Source organism: Palaemon carinicauda, unplaced genomic scaffold, assembly GCF_036898095.1.
Source record: "Palaemon carinicauda isolate YSFRI2023 unplaced genomic scaffold, ASM3689809v2 scaffold134, whole genome shotgun sequence".
In the NCBI taxonomy this organism is placed as follows: Eukaryota; Metazoa; Arthropoda; class Malacostraca; order Decapoda; family Palaemonidae; genus Palaemon; species Palaemon carinicauda.
Genome location: NW_027168860.1, coordinates 56,677 through 76,268, shown reverse-complemented (window position 1 = coordinate 76,268; position 19,592 = coordinate 56,677). Strand labels below are relative to the sequence as shown.

The 19,592-nt window shown below is 34.4% G+C and overlaps 1 protein-coding gene across 19 annotated transcripts in view; it reads left to right on the top strand.

The window, feature by feature from the left end:
- Positions 1 to 19,592, top strand: part of Dscam1 (Down syndrome cell adhesion molecule 1) — a 236,095-nt gene that overhangs the window by 183,699 nt on the left and 32,804 nt on the right. For 17 of the 19 annotated variants that reach the window (XM_068367994.1, XM_068367979.1, XM_068367988.1 and 14 more), the window contains exons 28-30: positions 7,355 to 7,501; positions 13,213 to 13,373; positions 16,885 to 16,965. In XM_068367994.1, the coding sequence (XP_068224095.1) occupies positions 7,355 to 7,501; positions 13,213 to 13,373; positions 16,885 to 16,965 (389 nt within the window). The remainder of the gene's footprint in view (positions 1 to 7,354; positions 7,502 to 13,212; positions 13,374 to 16,884; positions 16,966 to 19,592) is intronic. The other 2 variants (XM_068367995.1, XM_068367996.1) reach the window with 2 other exon arrangements.

The following is a 19,592-nucleotide window of genomic DNA, read 5'->3' as shown; positions in this document are numbered from 1 at the left end:
TCAAACCCTTACTTCTAATTAAACATGCAGTCCACAGAATTTGTAGTAAAGTTTTTGATATGTAGAAATTATTTTATTAGACAAGGCAGGGAGTCCACATAATTGTTTTTTCAGTGAATTTTCCTCCTGAGTTCAAAACACGATTCTTTTTGACGTGCAAGTTTACCAAATTAAAAAAAAAGATAACTTCTCACTTCCCTCAACCTTCGTGAGTGTCATTATATATAAGAGTCTTTTTCCTTTTGTTACCATATACAATTATTGTTTTTTTGTTTCTTACCGATATACAATTTACCTCTCAACCTTTATGTAAAAACCACCATTAAATACAAGAAAATCATATTTTTTTTTATGTCGTATACAAAATTTAATTATCAGAAATTTTTTCAGTTTTGATAGTCGTTTAGACCTATATAAAATCTCTTCACGAATCTGTTAATATCACTGCATGTTTTGAAATTTTATTATACGAAAAAAATCTCACATCCGTGCAAATTTTCATGTAAACGAAAGAAACATTTTTCATGTGAGTTTTGCAACTGCCAGTGTTTATTTTATCCATTTTGCAAAATTTTGGGAGATCATTTGAATGCCCTTCTACTGAATTTGAATGATGTATGCTGTGTCCAATCTCACTTTCCTAGAGATACTACTGTCCAAATTTTGAACTCATATCTTTGATAAGTTTCGTTGTCTAGATTTTATTTTGATTTTTATACATTCTTATTATTTTGCTACAGTTTTATCACGTCTATTGATATGCAGTATGCCATATTGATAAGTGCTGCCTGTACAACACGTGGATATTATTTTCAAAATGAGCATATTATATATTTATATTAAGCTGACTTGCTTTTTTTTACGTAATGTACAGTATATGTATATGTATACTGTACCTATATTTATAATGAGCTTTGGTCCTAGTTGCTTAATGCCTAGAAATATATTCATTGCTTTTATGTAAATTATCTTATTTTTCATTTTATCGCACGAGTCATTGCAGAACCGTAAAATGATTTTTTCCCAGGTGTCCTTATCATATGCCGAACCCTTGAATTGATAATTGAATGTACAATATTTCTGATATTTGCATCCTGATAGCAGTGTTTACCTTTTTATATTTATGATTTGAGTTATTGATCATGCTTTATGATAGTGTTCTTTAGGATATTTTTGAGAGCCCTCTTTGCCAAAGTCTTTGAAACTTTAGAGACATGTCCTTTATGAGGGAAGCAGACTACAGTGGGCATTGATGCCGGTAGCGTCCTCCCCCATCTTCTTTGGTTCCTCTTTACTTTTGTTACTTTGCTTAACTTTTTGCTTCAGTTTCCCCCCATGTTGATTTACAAAATCTTTGGTTACGCAACACTAGGAAAGTATTTACCTATGTGGGACTTGGTCATGTAGTTCAGATACTTACAATAGAGATGATAATGATAAAGATCAGTAAGACTTGAGGTCATTATGATCCTGTGAAAACAGATAAGAATTGTTTTTCTTTTAAGACCTGTTCTATACGATCAAATAATTTAAAGTTGTCTTTGGGATTTCTTACATTGCTAAACGCACACTCTCTTAAGATATATTTTTGTATTTTTTTTTTGTTTTTAGAATTCTTATTGACATCTAAACTCAATCAATAATTTTTTTTTTTTTTACCTCCCCTTTGCCCCTCATAAGGACTGTTTTAATCTTCCGAGCTTAAAACCCTGCGCTTCTGCCCAGCATGAGGGAATGGCCTCTTTTCTGCCAAAGCTCATACCCGAACCTGAGCACATCTAAACCAGCTCTTTTTTTTTTATTCATATTTTTTATGATTATTTACCATATAACAAGTTTATAATAATGTACATTATGAAGTCATTAGTTATTCATTATTCTTTTGGGTAAGTTGGCTGTGTGGTCTTCCAAGTACTTGGATGTAAAAGCTAGAACAGAAAGTCCAATATGGCATAAATATCAAAGAAATATTGCTTCCCCTGTTCTTATGCCAGTGTATCAACGTGCAAAGCACAGACTCTTGTCTATAAGAGAGACCTTCAAGTTCAGGCATTTTTCAGGTACAGCTGTGCTTATAGCTCTACTATGGTCAAACAGCTCATGGTATTCATTGCTCCAACATCTGAGACCAAGATTACACCCTCATCGATCAACGTAGCTGCATCAGAAAGTAGGAGGTCGGGATGTCTTCGCTTCCTCCTTTCTGACCCAGAACCTTCATGCTTGGTTTTTCTCTCCCGTATTTATGAAAGGGATTTATCTGCTCACAACTTGATTTATTTGATGAGCTGCAAGAGATCTTCATCTACAAAACAATACCAATTTGTGTGGAGATCTTGAATGGACTTTAAGAGGAATAGGACACCTTGTCAGATGAGGCCGGAATTCTTGGCTTCCTTTTTAATCCATCTCCTTGAGGATAGGAAGGCCGAGCCAAAATTAATCTTGTTGAATAAATTGACATCACTAGAAACTCTCGAACATGGATTTAGATTCGACCATGTTTCATAAGATCACTCAATCTTTCATAGACCATCTCCACCAATACCTGCTGTATCTTGGTCTCTTGAAGGGGTGCTTCAATTTTTGGCAAAGTTAAATCATTCTCCGATATCCATTAAAGATCTATAGCAAAGTTCCATATTTTTTAATAGCTTTAGCCTCAGAAGCAGGAGTCAGTGATCTTGTGGCCTTTTGGAGAGATCAGGAGTTTATAGTTCATCACCCTAATCCCAGGTCATCTTTTAATTCTAACAACGGACCTCCTATTTTCAGTAAAAAAAATGAAAAGCTTCTTCAGCGATTAAATCCGCTATATATTTCGGCTATAGAGTCGGGCGATAGTAACCTGTGTCCAGGGACAACCCAGCAACTATACTAACAGAGATCCACACCCTCAGAAGATAGTTTCTTCCAGTATGTCCAGACCAACAAGTCCCTTTCAGCTGGGGCTCTCCGTATTCAAGTGACCTTCCTAATTAAAAAAGTTGATCTTGTCTTCATCCCTAAAACCCACGAAATGAGAAAATTACTTTTTCGCTAGCATTCTTTGCCGATATGCTATTTCAGGACATCGGATATTCATTAAACTCTACCTGAAACAAATCCAAGCAGTACAACATTCATGTGTGTTACTTGTTTTGTTTTGGACCCCTACAGGAGTAACTCTGAGAGAAGGACCAATTCAGTCAAGTCCTTCATAGGAAGCATTATGACAGGTATCCAGTGTTCCCTGGAGACATCCAGCATGTGAGAGTTGATCTGGTAATTTTTCTTCTCCTCTATACAAACATGTTGTTGTACGTTATTCCTTGGTGGTAGACTTTTATCTTCAATGGTGCACAAGTCTACTCAATTAATGCTCTGGTATTAGTCCTTGGAGACCACACTGTACATTAACCAAAAAAAAATGTTTTTTTACGAAGGGAAAACCTATTTTTCCAGAGGTCCTGTATGGTCTTTAGGCTCTCCCTCCTCCTTACTCTCATGCACAGGAGCACAATAATGGATTCTCACTTGGAAATGATAGATGGCTACTGGGCACAAGTCGGTGAGCAAGTAGAGTTACAGTATCCCCACCTGTAACGTTGGTTCTTTTGTCTATGAGGTGATGTCATAGTAATGATGTCACCCACAGCAGACTTTTCAACATTGAAGGTGCTGTGTCGAGATCAAGAGTGCCTGAACATGAAGGTCTTTCTTATACACGCTGAGTATGTGCTTTGCACATTGATACATTGGCCCTAAGGCAGGGGAGACAATATTTCTTTGGTATTTATGTCGTATTAGATTCCCTGTTCTAACGTTTTACAGGGAAGACATTGGAAACTGTTTAGCGCCTCCCCAAAAATAGACTTTTCCTTTGTTAAAATCCATTTTTTATTAAAGTCTCCTGATGTTCATATTGCTTCTATTCGAAGCTGTTTTTGCCGTCTACCCCAAAATTAAAATTTCCCATTCTCTCTCCATGCAAAATGTCTCCCTTTGAGAACTGCCAGTTTCCTTGTCAACTGTTGTCTAGATAACATATCTTTATTTTTCCCCGTGATTCACATCAAGTTTCAGTACAATAGATCGTTTTGAACTGATAATTCACAGTGTGATTCAAATTTTTCGCAGCTTTTGTCATTGAAATTTATTCGGCTGGCAGTACAGCGCTGTGTTTGTGTGTTAGAAGGAATGTTGTTTACACATTCCCTCTTATTTTCAACTTATGTCAGTTGTTAGTGGACTGCTTTGATTATAAATGTAAAGTAATTAATGTTTAGTAACAGTTACTATTTTGTGTTATTTACGTTTAGTTTAGCTTATTCTAGAGAAGAGTTAGAACACTTGGGTAACTTCTTAAGTTTTGCGTAGCAGTTCTATTTTCTTCTTCTTGCATTATCTTCACTCATTCCACAACCTTTCTGCTTTTTTGGACTATTGAGTTCCAAGGTAGTATGTGAACATGTTCATCATATCTATTACATTTTCTTCTGAATGATTTCCTTTCCTGAAGAAGCGTAAAGTATACTTAAACTTATTGTGTTAGTACTGTATATCCAAATAAATTTCTTTAGGTAAGTTTTGATACTTGTTTTTGTTCATAGTTGTCTCTAGATATTCAAGAAGACAACTTATTTTCACAGTTTCCCTGATTTTATAGACAAGGTGCTAGAATTTTGTCTCAAGTGCAAGAAAAGTATCTTATTCAGTTTTTGTTTAGTGTATAGACCTTTTTCTTCAACAGATTTGCTATTAACTTCAGTATCAGATAGGCGTCTTGACAAGCTGTAGGCCATTTCATGTAATGATTTTGAGAGGGGAAGTTGACTTTATATCCTCACATCATTTCAGAACTAATTATTTCTACACTAGGTATTAGATTCCATGACCCACGTGCCCTTTTTTTTTGTTGGGAAGAAAGGCGGTGATACATCAGGGAGCTGTCAAGTTATATAATAACAAGACTGATTTATTAAGAGTAAAATCTCTTAATTGTTTTATAAATTTAGACTTTCAATAGCCATCTTTCCTAAACTGACCTTTTGTTTCTAGTTAAGGGTTCAGCGACAAGGTTGCACAGTGAGTTAGATTCAAGTCAGACAAAGGGCTTAAAGTTTTAGATTCACAAAGGGGTAGTTTAGCTACGTACTAATATTTGAGTGGAAAATTTTTAGGATAGGAGTATTCACAGCGACTCGATTGTTTACATAGTCTCCTTTTGCAAGGCTTTATCTAAAAGAAACTTGTTTTTATTAGAATTTTGCCAGACATTAAATGCTTTCATAACTGTGAGATATATGATGTAAATAGGAATATATTGTTCATTTATTTGCTGAAACTTAGTTCAAGTTATACCTTTACTATATTTTTCTCAATGAGAAAGTTTAAGGTTCTATTTATTATACTGTATAAGACTCAATTTCAAAAGATGTATAGTGGGTATAGTTCTGGAATCCAACCAGGAAACTTGATAGATTACGAATTTACTTGTTGTTAAGATTAGTTACGTTTTAAACTAATCTCAAGTGGTTGATGAGTTTATTAATCTAGATTGTTACTTCCCATCTCTTGCCTTCACTACCCCACCTAAACCAGAGTGTGCGAATCAGCAATATGAACATCTGGAGAGTTTCATCAAAATAAACGGAATTTTGATGATAAAATCTATTTTTATACTCTCCTAATGTTCATATTCATACCCTCATCCCTTATCCCAACCAATCAGTGATGTCAAGAGACTAATGATTTGGTTTTTGACTTCAAGAATTAGGAGGATATATGTTGTATCATTGACTTGTTAGTTGCCGTCAACCGTCAGGTAATGTGGTGGTTCCCAGAGGGGAGGCATTTTGCATGGAGAGAGAGAACTGGAAATTTTTGTTTTGGGGTAGATGTCCAAACAGCTTTTGAGTAGAAGTGATAAGAACATCAGGTAAGTATAAAAATGAATTTCATTATTAGAATTCTCTTTATCCATTACAATTTAGACCTATCTGAATATGAATTCGTTAAGGACCCTTGGGAAAATAATTTTTATGTTGTATAAGTTCAATGAAATCTGTCAAAAGAAAAATTGAAGTTCTTCAAGTGGTTATATCTGTGGTTCCATGTACAGCACATGTATTCTACCTTGAATTTAGTGGCTGAAAAACTTGTTGGGCAAAGAATCCATTTTTATTTGAATACTGTATAATGTAATGTTCTCCTTGCCATAAGTATTCTATATAAGGTTTGTTGAAGCATGTTTTTATTTTCTTTTAGAAAATAGTAAATCCCTTCTCCATTTTATCATTGAAATTGTACATTACGTACAGTGTATGACACTAAAAATCATAAAGATGATTTATTTTATAATTCTTTCGAGTTTACATTTACTATAGAGCATTATGTATTTCAGCAGATAACTTCAAATGATTATTGATAGAATTTATCATACAAGATATATGTGTAGATAATATTCTAATGCTAGAATTGTCACCGTAAGTTAGTATTTTTCTAAATTAATTTGAAAAGAATTACATTTTCAGACATCATGAAGATTACTGTAATTACTTTATTCAAATATTTTTGTGAAATGTTCAAATTGCTTCATCCTTAGGGTAGAAAAACAGTTTTACAGAAAGTATAATTAATAAGGATAAGCAATCAACAATATTACCTGGGAAGTTACTTGATGTTATTTATCTAAAATTTGTCATTCTTGAGGTACATGGAATTTTTATCCGCTAAAGGAACTTCAATCTTTTGACGGAATATACAGTAAGAATTTTTCAATAGCTTGAATCAGTGAAATTATCAATATTAGGAAAATCTGTTATTTTGTCTTTGTTTTCTATCCTTTGGTTTACTGCTTTGTGGTCTTTTTATTTTGTCACTCGTACACTCATAGGCATCCCCTTATCATGCTTAGCTTTGTCTCCCCCCCCCCCAAACTACCAGAAGAATCTGGAAGTCTTTATTGTAATTAAGTGTATGGACTGGCTTTTATGCTGCCTCTGTACATCCACTTTTACCTTAAGCTCGGACCAGCTCTGTTTTAATTTGATTATTTGCTCGTCACAGCTGTAACTTCACCCAAGTACAATAGGAGAGATTTCCTTGTCAGTAATGCATCACGAACTAGAAAATTATACTATTAAGACGTAACGTAGTTTCAGTTAAATGTCGTGAAGTATAGTAGCAACAGCCTTGATATAAAGTAGTGGGATTATTCAGTACAGCTTAGCAGTATGTATTCAAAATCTAGAAGCTTTAATTTGAGTACATTTTAGTGGAAGACAGCTGTGACATGCTTATTTATGGCTTGATGTAGTTTTGTGTTGCGCTTCTTGTGTGTTGAGTGGGCGGCTGTTGGTTGTCTCTTTAGGTGGGGGGTCAGGTCGCGGCACACATGCCACCTGGGACCCGAGACGACCTATGTACGAGGAACTCTCCCTCCATCCCCCCCCTGGACGGCGTATCCCCATTGGGGGGCCTCTACCACTCCAAGGCTCCCAGGATACTCTCAGATCAGGTGAGGTTAGGTCGGGTCAGATCTCGCATGGGATCGGGAACGGATGATAATGGCTTTAGGGTGTAGATGACCATTTGCTTTTTGCTGATTGCAGATTGCTTTCAATTAATCACTATTTCCTGACTCGTATGATTTGCTGATTTGATTAAGAGTGGCTAAATTATGAGGTAGGCTTTTGGTTGTCCAATGAGAAGCCTAAATTAACATGCTAGTTTGTAAATTTGAGTAGTGTGAATAATTAACATCATAAAATAACTCTTATATATCGTGTTTAGGAAACAAAAATGTTAACATAATTATATTCATTAACCTAAAGGAATGCTTCCATTAGTTTACTGCAGAAAATATCATCAACATATATTTTTCCCCATACATTTAATGTATAAATGTACATATAAGTGCCCAAATACAGAATCTATTGCATGTATCTTTTGACATTTTTATTATTTCTCCACAAAATTTAGTGATGTGGAATGATCGAGCATATCAAAATTTAATTATGCACCAGAAAAAAAAACAGGGACGATTTATACAGTATCATTTTAGATTAGTAGTTTGTGAAGTATGTTAGATATACTTTTTTGTATTCAATTTTGATACTCTATATTGTACTTTGTAAATAACATGAGCTGTTCCCGTAATCCTGAGCTTAAGAAACTCCAGACCTTCCGTCCAGACCTTCCGTTCTCTGTCCGTGTCCACTCACGCATATGGTTATAACTTCTTTTTCATGCATGCTCAATATTTTTTTATGTTGAATAAGATGGGCATCATATTGCACAAGAGGTTTTATAAATTTGTGTAAAGATAATCATTATTATAATGATGGGTTAACAAGTATAGAAAAGGGATTTTGACGAAGGAAAAATCTATTCCTGGGCGAGGAACCTGTGTCGCCCAGTGAAATGCTCCTTATAGCACCATTTCAAAGGTATAAATACTGCTAAATATACCAGAGAAAAAAGTTGCATGGAATGCCAGGAATATATCCAGCTCGCTCACCCCTAAAGGGTGTCGGTATTAAAACTGGGGCGAGTGATACCACTACCAGAGGTCCCCCTCCAATTACACTTCTCCTTCCTCAAAATCCCCCGTTACTACGAGGTGTCGTTCACTACAGCCCTTTGTTCAGGCTTAAGAGTCTCATACATCATGCATTCGTAAAGACATTGGTGGTCAACTTGATGCCTCATTTCATAAATATCCAGATGTAAGAGACATTAAAATTTCATTTATCATTGTTGAAATATTTCTGCTGAAATATGTTACCCATCTTATTGACCAAAAGAATTTTTTTTGTGTACACTTAGCATTTTTGCATGGTATTTTCAGCTTGTTTAGATATGCATGATAAGTATAGATCACACTCCTGAGAGAAAAAAATAAAAGTAAGTGGTAAGTCAAGGGTGTCGTTGATTGCCTTAACCCATAAGTGTATGCAGTAACAATATAATATATTCTTAACATTCGATAAGCAGAGTGTGGCATTGCATTGATCTGCATTCTAAATGCATTTATATTGGATCGTGGTTTCTTGTTCACAATATTTCAGTCTTTACTGGACTTACAGTTAAAGATTTTAACCCTTTTACCCCCAAAAGACGTACTGGTACGTTTCACAAAAGCCATCCCTTTACCCCCATGGATGTACCGGTACGTCCTTGTAAAAAAATGCTATAAAATTTTTTTTTTTCATATTTTTGATAATCTTTTGAGAAAATTCAGGCATTTTCCAAGAAAATGAGACCAACCTGACCTCTCTATGACAAAAATTAAGGCTGTTAGAGCAATTTAAAAAAAAATATACTGCAAAATGTGCTGGGAAAAAAATAACCCCCTGGGGGTTAAGGGTTGGAAATTTCCAAATAGCCTGGGGGTAAAAGGGTTAATATTCAAAGCAAGTGCAAATCTATTGCAGTACAGAGTTTAGACACAATGAAATTGAAGACTAGCTTATGATGACCTTAGATATGAAACAAGTTTTGATTCTAAGGACTGAGTGCATCCGTGAGTGTTGTATACGTACTTGAAATCCTTGGTTTTGATGTTCGAAAAGATTTAGGTGCTGACCCCCTTACAGTTTTTTCACAAAATTTCCTTATCATGGATTCATAAAGGTATTTCTTTACTTTTTTCCTTAACTTACTTTTAGTGAAGCTTTTCATCATTGAAACTTGGTATTGGTTGAGAAGCTGCTGGGAAATTTAGTGACTTGAAGCATTTGCTCCTTTTGGAAGCAGGCTCACAGTGAAGAAATTTTCAAAACTATTTTAAGGCGTATTTATTTTTTTTTTTTATTATTTTTTTTTTTGAGGTACTAAAAGAAATGTAAGGACTATTTTTCACCTTTGAGTTATCAAAAACAGGAACTATGTCTTCTTAGCTTAACTTATTGCAACTAATGAGAAAAACTAGATTTTTACTGTGCCTCCTCCCTAGTTTGTTTAAGGGTGGTATGTTTAATGAGTGCAGACTTGATAACTTACTCCTCACTCAACATACTATTTCATGGTCTCAATATTAGCTACCTTGAAGGAAAGGTACCCATGGCTGGTCGTATATTTTCATTTGATGTAAAAACTTGTTCTTCATTCGATTTCATAAGGTGTTTTTAGTGGTTGTGAATATTTAGATGAATTACACATCGGAAATTATATTTTCTCACAAGTCCCCATCTATGTATATTTTTTTTTATTTGAAAGTTTTGAACTTAAGTTGGCAACTTTTGCTATCTCCCGTCTTGCTTGCGTAATGTTAGGTTCTTGATACTTAATTCTTGAAGGGTTATTTTGTATTTCTTGATCTTTCTGGTTTAACATAATCTTGAAGCCTTTGTAAAAGTCCTATTACTTTATCAGATTGGAATTTAAAATGGCATCAGAAGCTAAGCAAGTTTCCAAGTATTGTAGTACAGTACCATGTAGCCAAATGGTACTGTATATCTATTGTATATAGATATGGCCATGGAAAAGGAACCTTGAATAAACGACTTCCTAAGTAATTGTTAGCTTTAAAGCATCTAAAAGTGCCAGGAAAAATTCTGTTCTTGCCGTTTCATAATACTGATTCAGTAGCCATCTTTAGTCGACATTGTTTATTATTTTATAGATACTCCACCTTGACAGTATCTATGTTCAGTCTTTTCATAGCCCTTAAAGTAGTTTGGTAAGATACTTTGTCCATTACTGTTAATGTGATTTCCATGTGATTTAATTCTTTCACATTTCAATATGTGAGGGACCAGTTCTTTTGCTTATAAATGATTATTGTGGTCATATGTTGCATTTGACTTCTTCTGTTACCCTTAGTGACTGTACCAACAAGTAAACAACAAATTTATGGATGTTTTAGCCCAGATAAAGAGAAATTTCAGCCTCTCATTACCCAGGTCTTGATTCAACGGGAAAAAATGATCAACCCTTCTTCTATAATCTTGTGGACCATTCTTTTGGTCAACTAAAGGTTATTTCTTAAGATTATTTGAATGGCTCCAAAAATGTTCTAATTTTTATAGGTCTCATGTTTGGCATCTGGATTACGGTTTCACTTCATTTGTACATAAAACCTTGTACAGTATAATTGTCTTTCCTGTGTTCATTAACCTTTCATATGACTAGACTGCTTTTGTGATTGTATTGTAAGTGCTGGTCCGGACTTGTATTCCTGTCTTCCTTTCAGAAATTTTGATTTAGTTACCCTACTTGAAATTACTTGATTCTGGTTACCTTTGTTGAGGCCTAAGTGTGAGAAATGCTATTTTTTTTAAAAGTCTGGATTTTGATAAGATCTTGGATCACTGTATTGCTTTCTTGATCATCCTTTTGGTAAGTTTCCTCTGGTGTTATTAAAGCAGACTGGTTGGACTTTAATTCCTGTAAGGCTCTTTGAACAGTGAGAAGGAAATAACTATCATCAGTCTCTTGAGGCCTACCTCTTATTTTCCCAAATTAAAATCCTGCTCTCCTTTTGTTTGCCCGTTATTGTTCTCCTTGATTGTCACCTCTCAGCTCAATCAGACGCGATTCCGATTGTGTTTTGCACCCAGACTTTGAAAGGGACAGTGTTTTGTAATGTTTCACTTCAGACATAACTCGCACAAACCTATTTCAGGTATAATTTGTACTGGTTTGATTCATCTTGAGTCCTATCCAATTGTATTTTTGAATTTCATAATGATGATGAATGTTTTGGTTATGTCTTTAGTCAGATGGGAAGTTTGATGCTTTTGAAAATGGTTTGGATGGACTGATGGCAGTGATACTCACATGTGTTTCAAAGTAGCCTACCTTTCTTATTTCTATCTTAGACTGGAATAACCTTGAGATGGTACACCGTGTGATAAAGGCACAGGATTAACTATCCTGTGCCTTTGATTAACCATTTAGTTTTATGTTCATGTTACACTAGTTTTAAATGTACAGTACTGTATTCAATGTCTGTCTTTTGATGTGCAGTTACGTTCACATTGTTCAAAGTACGTGAATACGCAAGTGCAGAACCCCGTCATTATCGTCCTCTTACTTTATAAAAAAAATGAGACGACACTTAATTGTGGTGATGTGATAGATATATGGCTGTTGTTTCGTCTTTTGAAAGGACGTATACATATAACTATGCACATAATCAGGCATTTGCTATTTTGTGCATGTTTTGAAGTATGCACATCTAAGCCGTTGTAAATGGCATAGCTAGAAATGAAAATTGTGTAATTTCATAAGAATTAAATAAGTATCTTGGATCATGTTAAAGAATGAGAATTATATATATATATATATATATATATATATATATATATATATATATATATATATATATATATATATATACTGTGTATATATATATATATATATATATATATATATATATATATGTATATATATATATATATATATATATATATATATATATATATATATATATATATATATATATATATATATATATATATATATATATATATATATATATATATATATATATTTCTTATTAGATAAATGTATATAATGAGTGTCTTTCAGATATGCGAACTGTTAATGAATTAGGGACAATAAAAACAGGTTTCAGTAATTGGAAGTGTTCTATTCCTGTTATTATCTTATGATATACAGTACATATTCTCGTAACCAAATTGCATGGTAAAGCAGATACATATGTGATTTAATTCTTTTACACTTTTTTCATGACAGAGAAATATTTTAGACATAGTGTAGTTGTCAATTGGTATTAAAATTATTTTGTATAAAAGTAAAATTGTATAGGAATGACTCTACTGTAAGTTAGGGATTAGGAAAAATACAGTTTGTGATACTTGGTGCCATTTTTCAGTTTTCTTAAAAATCATGATGCATCGTTATAAATAAAATTAATTTCTGGTATGTGCTCTTGACTAAATAAGAATGTAAATGAATAAATATAAGCTACTTGATTATAGATTAAGAAGATATTTTAAATTGTTACAAATCAGTATATTATAAATTAATATTTATGCATGGGGGGGAAACAGTTGCAATGTTATATATATAAAGTAATTGGTTTAAAATTGCATTTGGACAATATGCTGAGAAGTCTTTGGGGTTGTATTCTTTCAAAGATAAAAAATTATATTTAATATAAATGAATCAATTTTAACCTTTTTATTTGATTGACCTGGTAATTTTGCTATGTTAGCCGAAGCTTTGTCTGCTTAACTAAAGAAAAATTGTAATGGATAGGTGGCGACGATGAAATCTGCCCATACGCAACCTTCCACCTCCTCGGATTCCGCGAAGAAATGGACCCCCAGCAAGCCGGAAACAACTTCCAGACTTTCCCCCACCAGAACGGCCATGGCTCCCAGCAACACTTCGTGAACTCGCCCGCCTCTAGGAGCATGGTAAGGGAGCCGATGTGTTCTAGACTTAGTGAAAGTTTTATCCCAGGTATGGTTTAAGTTGGGGAAATCTCACACGAAATGTTAGTCTCTTTTGTGTGAATTTAGCATAAATCAGATGCACTGAAATTAGACTCACTTCACTGCTCGATACTCTTTCATAACATGACATGTCAAGATTGACAAGAGAGGCTGACAGATGGTTGCAGTTTACCGTCTTGCATAGTTCTGTTTTATTTTTTGAATAACCACATTTTCTTCTAATACAATGCATGATGGAATTGTCCCGGTGCTGCATAACTTAGAGGCTATAGTTAAACCTTTGTTGGTTCGTCATATTTCTCATATGGGATTATAACTGATTTTTATGCTTCAGTTTTCTTAAGAATTTAGTTGAAATATTAGTCAAAATAAAGTTTTACCTTAGAATAATATTGACAATAGTATTAGTTTAAGTCGGATCTGTAAGACCATGAAAGATATTACTCCTTAGATTGTAAATATTTTTCATTGAAGCCAAATGTTTGAAAGGAAAAATAAATTACAATGCGACATGGTTCGTATTCTTACTTGAATATTTGTGCTCAATTGTGAGGATGACCATTTTACAGAGGTTGAAGTCTTTTGATTACTTTTCTCTAGTTTAAATCAATTTAAAGTAATTTATGAGGACCCATTTGTTAAATTTTGGAATTTAACAAGCCCACTTTGTCATGTTTTGTAGTTTAACAAAGACCACTGGGCCACATTCCGTAATCTGATGAAACCGGCGTGTCACTTTTCATAGGTTCATAAGATCATTTTGTCACATTTTGTAGTGCAGACACCACCGAATCACATTTGTAAGTTCAATAGGACCACTGAGTCTTGGACTCGTAGGACGGAGAATATTAGGGGAAACCAATAAAGGACGGCGTATCAAATGGTCTCAGGAGATAACCTTTAGTGCTGCTTGCCATAGTTAGACGAGAAGGGAAAGAACTAATTATTTAGCAAGAAGTTGACGAGGAGAATGGTCCTCATGATTATGAAAAAAATTATGAGGACCTTGGTCACATAGGAATTCAAGAAATAATTACACATGGTAAAAGAGATAATGCATCAGGATTGTAGCTTCTTAGGTAGCCCATAGTGTTAATGATGGTTAGAGTATTGATTATTATATTGCATACAAGGGTTTGCTTGCATCTTAAGAAGCACTATTGAAAATTATTTATTATATTCCAGACAGGATAAGAAAAGCAAATATTAGAAATTATTATTGTGAGATGATTCTTAATTGGCACAAGAAATTATTTTCTTTATTCCAGACAGGATAAGAAGAGCAAATATTAGAAATTCATATTGTCAGATAATTTCTTGTCAGTTGCAGGAGATTGGTGGATAGGGTTATTTCAGTAATTGGTTACTTTTTTCCATGTAAAATGGTCATTGCTTCTCATGGCATAGTAATGCCTGACACAGTAATTCAATTGAGAATTCGATTTCATGTTGATATAATTTTAGGAGCATGAAGATGTTGGAAAGATAAAGACGAACGTTTTATATTATATATTTTAGCTCAGTGTGCCTATAACTGACTACAGTATAACATAAAAAAGCACTTTTATCTTTTCATTATCAGTATAAAAAATTAAGTATATTTTTTATATTACACATTTTACAGATTGATTTTTTTTGTCTGGATTACCATTTTGTCAACCGTAATTCCTGGTTATTTTGTAATCTTTTGCAAAACTGGTTTATTGAAGCAAAACTAAGGCTTAATCATTTTTCATGGCAGATTGTACTGAAATCCATCATTTTACACTTACAGAAAACAAGTCAATGCATGTATATCATGAACACAAGTAAATTTAATATTAGTTACAGACGAATGAAGCATCAAAATTCAGTAAAAAAAAAAAGAATATATATATATACAGGAAACTCGACAAGAAACACAGGTAAGAAATGTGGATGGAAGGAAGATTGAAGCTCCTTTAATTGCATATGAAAGAAGCACATGATATGATGACTGCAGACCAGAAGGTTCTTGCAATGGAAATGAGGGCAAAAGCATCAGGAGATGAGTGGTTGGTTTCTGCAGACCAGAGGGTTCTTGCAATGGAAATGAGTGTGAAAGCATTGGGAGATGAGTGGTTGGTTTCTGCAGACCAGAAGGTTCTTGCAATGGAAATGAGGGCGAAAGCATCAGGAGATGAGTGGTTGGTTTCTGCAGACCAGAGGTTCTTTCAATGGAAATGAGTGCGAAAGCATCAGGAGATGAGTGGTTGGTTTCTGCAGACCAGAAGGTTCTTGCAATGGAAATGAGTGTGAAAGCATTGGGAGATGAGTGGTTGGTTTCTGCAGACCAGAAGGTTCTTGCAATGGAAATGAGTGTGAAAGCATTGGGAGATGAGTGTTTGGTTTCTGCAGACCAGAAGGTTCTTGCAATGGAAATGAGTGCGAAAGCATTGGGAGATGAGTGGTTGGTTTCTGCAGACCAGCAGGTTCTTGCAATGGAAATGAGTGCGAAAGCATCAGGAGATGAGTGGTTGGTTTCTGCAGACCAGAAGGTTCTTGCAATGGAAATGAGTGTGAAAGCATCAGAAGATGAGTGTTTGGTTTCTGCAGACCAGCAGGTTCTTGCAATGAAAATGAGTGCGAAAGCATCGGGAGATGAGTGGTTGATTTCTGTAGACCAGCAGGTTCTTGCAATGAAAATGAGTGCAAAAGCATCAGGAGATGAGTGGTTGTTTTCTGCAGACCAGAAGGTTCTTGCAATGGAAATGAGTGCGAAAGCATTGGGAGATGAGTGTTTGGTTTCTGCAGACCAGCAGGTTCTTGCAATGGAATTGAGTGCGAAAGCATCAGGAGACGAGTGGTTGGTTTGGAGTGGATGATTTTTCCGTTGTTTTGAGAGGTATTCTGTTTTAAACTGTTGTCAAGAGTGCATTTCTTTATTTTTTATCAAGATTCATGAGCCTTACAAGATGTGTACATAAAGAATATAATGTTAAGTGTGCTTGAACAAAATGACAAGGATCTCTATGCTTGTTCTTAAGGGCACTGTAGACTATACATCATGGTAGTAGTTGTTGTACAGAAAATGTTCTTTGTAGTTGGGGAGTAGTTGAAATATCACAGAACCTATTTTTCATACTATATTTTATTCAATAGAATCAAATCCTTTTCCGAGGATGGTTTAGATTTAAGTTCCTTATTTTTTTTTTCTCTAGTGGATATCTGTCCTATAGACTTCATAAACTCCTTCATTGGGTTAACACATTTAATACTGTAGCACTTCTGCAAAGCTCCTTCACAGTCATCCAAGTACCTTGTTAATACTGTTTTCATCGAATGCATAGTTGTAAATGTAAATGAAGGAGCTTTGAACATCTTGGAAAAGACTTTGCCGTTGTGTTCTTGTGAGGTGCATGTTCATGTTGAGGGGCCGACAGCCACTACCAACGCTAGTGCTTGCTTTTGGTCTTGCTTGGTGTATTAACCCTTGGACTGTTCGCTTCGGCAGCCGCGTCACGGGTCTGGCAACTACTACAGCTGCGTCACTGGGGATTATACATGTGGCCATACCCCCAACGAAGGTCACCAGGTTGGTTACGGTGACTTATTGTTGCCGGTGGCGTAAATGCTACTGGCCAAGGTGTTGCCCAATTTGTTTTTTTGTATATTGTTTTGTAAACTTGTTTTTTTTTTATACCCACAGCCTACTGCCTGGATTGCTAAAGGAGCACTTTCTGGCTAGGGCAGCAAGGGTCACATTTCCTCTACTCTACATGCTTTTATAGTCTCTTTTGTTACAGGCTTTTACCCTATGTCAAGGGGAATACTGAGTACTTCTGCCTGCAACAGTACTGATAATGCAATGTTTTGCTGCTGCCTTCTGCTTCCCCTCCCTCTCCCCTTTTTCTATTTTCAAGGATTTAGACAACTTGTGCCGAGTGCTCTCCACAGAGGCACACCTCATAGTCTCGTAACCTTAGTTTACATTTATCCCTTATTGAGTTGCTGCCTCTTATTATTAATCATTTTGTCTGTCTTCTGATATTCTCACTACTGTATGTTTTCCTCTTGAAAAAATTTCTTTAAATTTATCGAGATCCCTTTTCCCTTTAGTTAGGAGAGCGCTAGTGGAAGAACTATCAAGTAAAATATTCAGCAAAGCTATTTAGAAATTAGGTTACATCAGAAACTATGAATATGTCCTCTCTACAATTTTCAGCTCCAAAAAAAAAAGCATAGATTTGTTAGTGAGTGATCGCTGTACAGTATGAAGGAAAATAGTGTCAAGAGTTTTAAATATTAAAAGATTAACTTTTATTTTTGATTGAATATATTATACCAGTTCATATTATTCGATAGCTATGCTTAAAGAGTAACAATTCTTTTAGTTATTTTGAAAATCTGAATCAGATATGATGCAACTCTTGCCTTTTTTCAATATAAAAGTAAATATGGTTTTGCAAAATATTTACCGGGATATCTAATAATTGAGAATAGAGGAAAGAGCGCAATTACAAAAAGTGATCGTAATACTTGAATATAGAGCTCCTCTTTTTAGAATTCTTATTTGCATCATATATCAGGAGGAAATGATCATATTTACTGGAACATTAGGATGTTTATCGAAATAATGCCAATATAAAAGAAAAGAAGAGATAATAGCAGCCTTTTAAGTAAGAAAATATAGACTCATTTTATCTGGAAGGCATTTGTATAATTCACCATGGATATGAAAAGACGGCTTCCCATGAATAGAAATTGTTAAAAACCAGTCAATCTCAAAGATTTGTTGTGGAAAATTGTTTGTTTTGATAAATAACTGTAATAAACTTTGGATGAGGCTGTCATAGAAATCTATCACTACTTGTTATTATATAGAAATGGATTTTCTGTAGTAAATATTCAAAAGTGAAAGTGATCGGTGATATTTGTGGTGTTTCGTGATTGTTCTTCTAATTAAGAAGTCAATCTGGTTATGCTTTTTTATTGTATTTGAATCACATAGGAGTGGCACAACTGTTGCATAAAAAGGAACAGTCAGAATTATTGCCTTTTGCAACTTTCTTATTTGTTGAAAGATAATTGATTTATAGACTACAAAAAGATATTTTTTCTGAAAGGAATATCCCGATTGAGTATTAATATATTTACATCTGTTTTACCAAGTATGATACGAATTTTAATCTTCATATTTAGATACGCATTCATTAGTGATTTGAATTGTTATGGTGTTATGCTTTTAAAATTTTATCAGTTCTGTTGTTTTTTTTTTATAGTAAAATTAATTTCTGGGTTCGACCTGTGTCGCTCCGTGAAATGCTCCTTATAACACCATTTCTAAGGCATAGTTATTGCTACAAATTTTAATCTTCATATTTAGATACACAGTCATTAGTGATTTGAATTGCTATGGTGGTATGCTGTTAAATTTTATCAGTTCTGTGGTTTTTTTACAGTAAAATTAATTTTTACCAAAAAATCTATCATCCTTATTAGATGTTTCATTCTGTAGTGACGATTTTTCATACATACAAAAGAGCAAACGTTTATGAGGACGAAAACATTTCATTTGTCATTCCACCTTATAGATAACATATCAGAGAATTGACTGGCAAATCGCAAATCCCTCTTCTATTAAGTTTGTTTTGAGGGCAATTGAAAAAGCACAAAGCTCTCCTGGGGCTGCATTCGACACGCCCAGTAATGACTCGTTCCCAAAACTGTGGAGGAATTGTAGTAAGAATCTCTTTAGGCATCAAACCTGGAAAACATTCAGCAATAATTTAATGCCAAGAGAATGTTTGACTAATTTTAGTCTTTATTTTAGGCAATAGAAAGTTAGGTGACAGTCGGAAATCAAATGATATTTTGAAATCGACCCATACACCCAAAGTTATTTTCTTTTGACATTGAATATTTGATGAATGTACCATCAATTTATTGTCAGAGCAGATCTTGTGTAGTCACTATGGATTTCTTTTCCTTCTTTTCCTTTTCCTCTATTCCTTCCCTCTCAGGCTCTTACCAATTTAGTTTAATTTTGTTAAAGTAACAATAGATATTTTCCTAGTGTTAAAGAAAATCAGAATTTTGGAGTTATGTTCCCTGTTGTTACTGCTGCATTTTTCTCTTCGTGAATTACCATGGACAGTTGGGCATGACGTTAAAAGGAGCACCTAAAAGAGTGGCTATTGTATATTCCGAAGGGAAACCAAG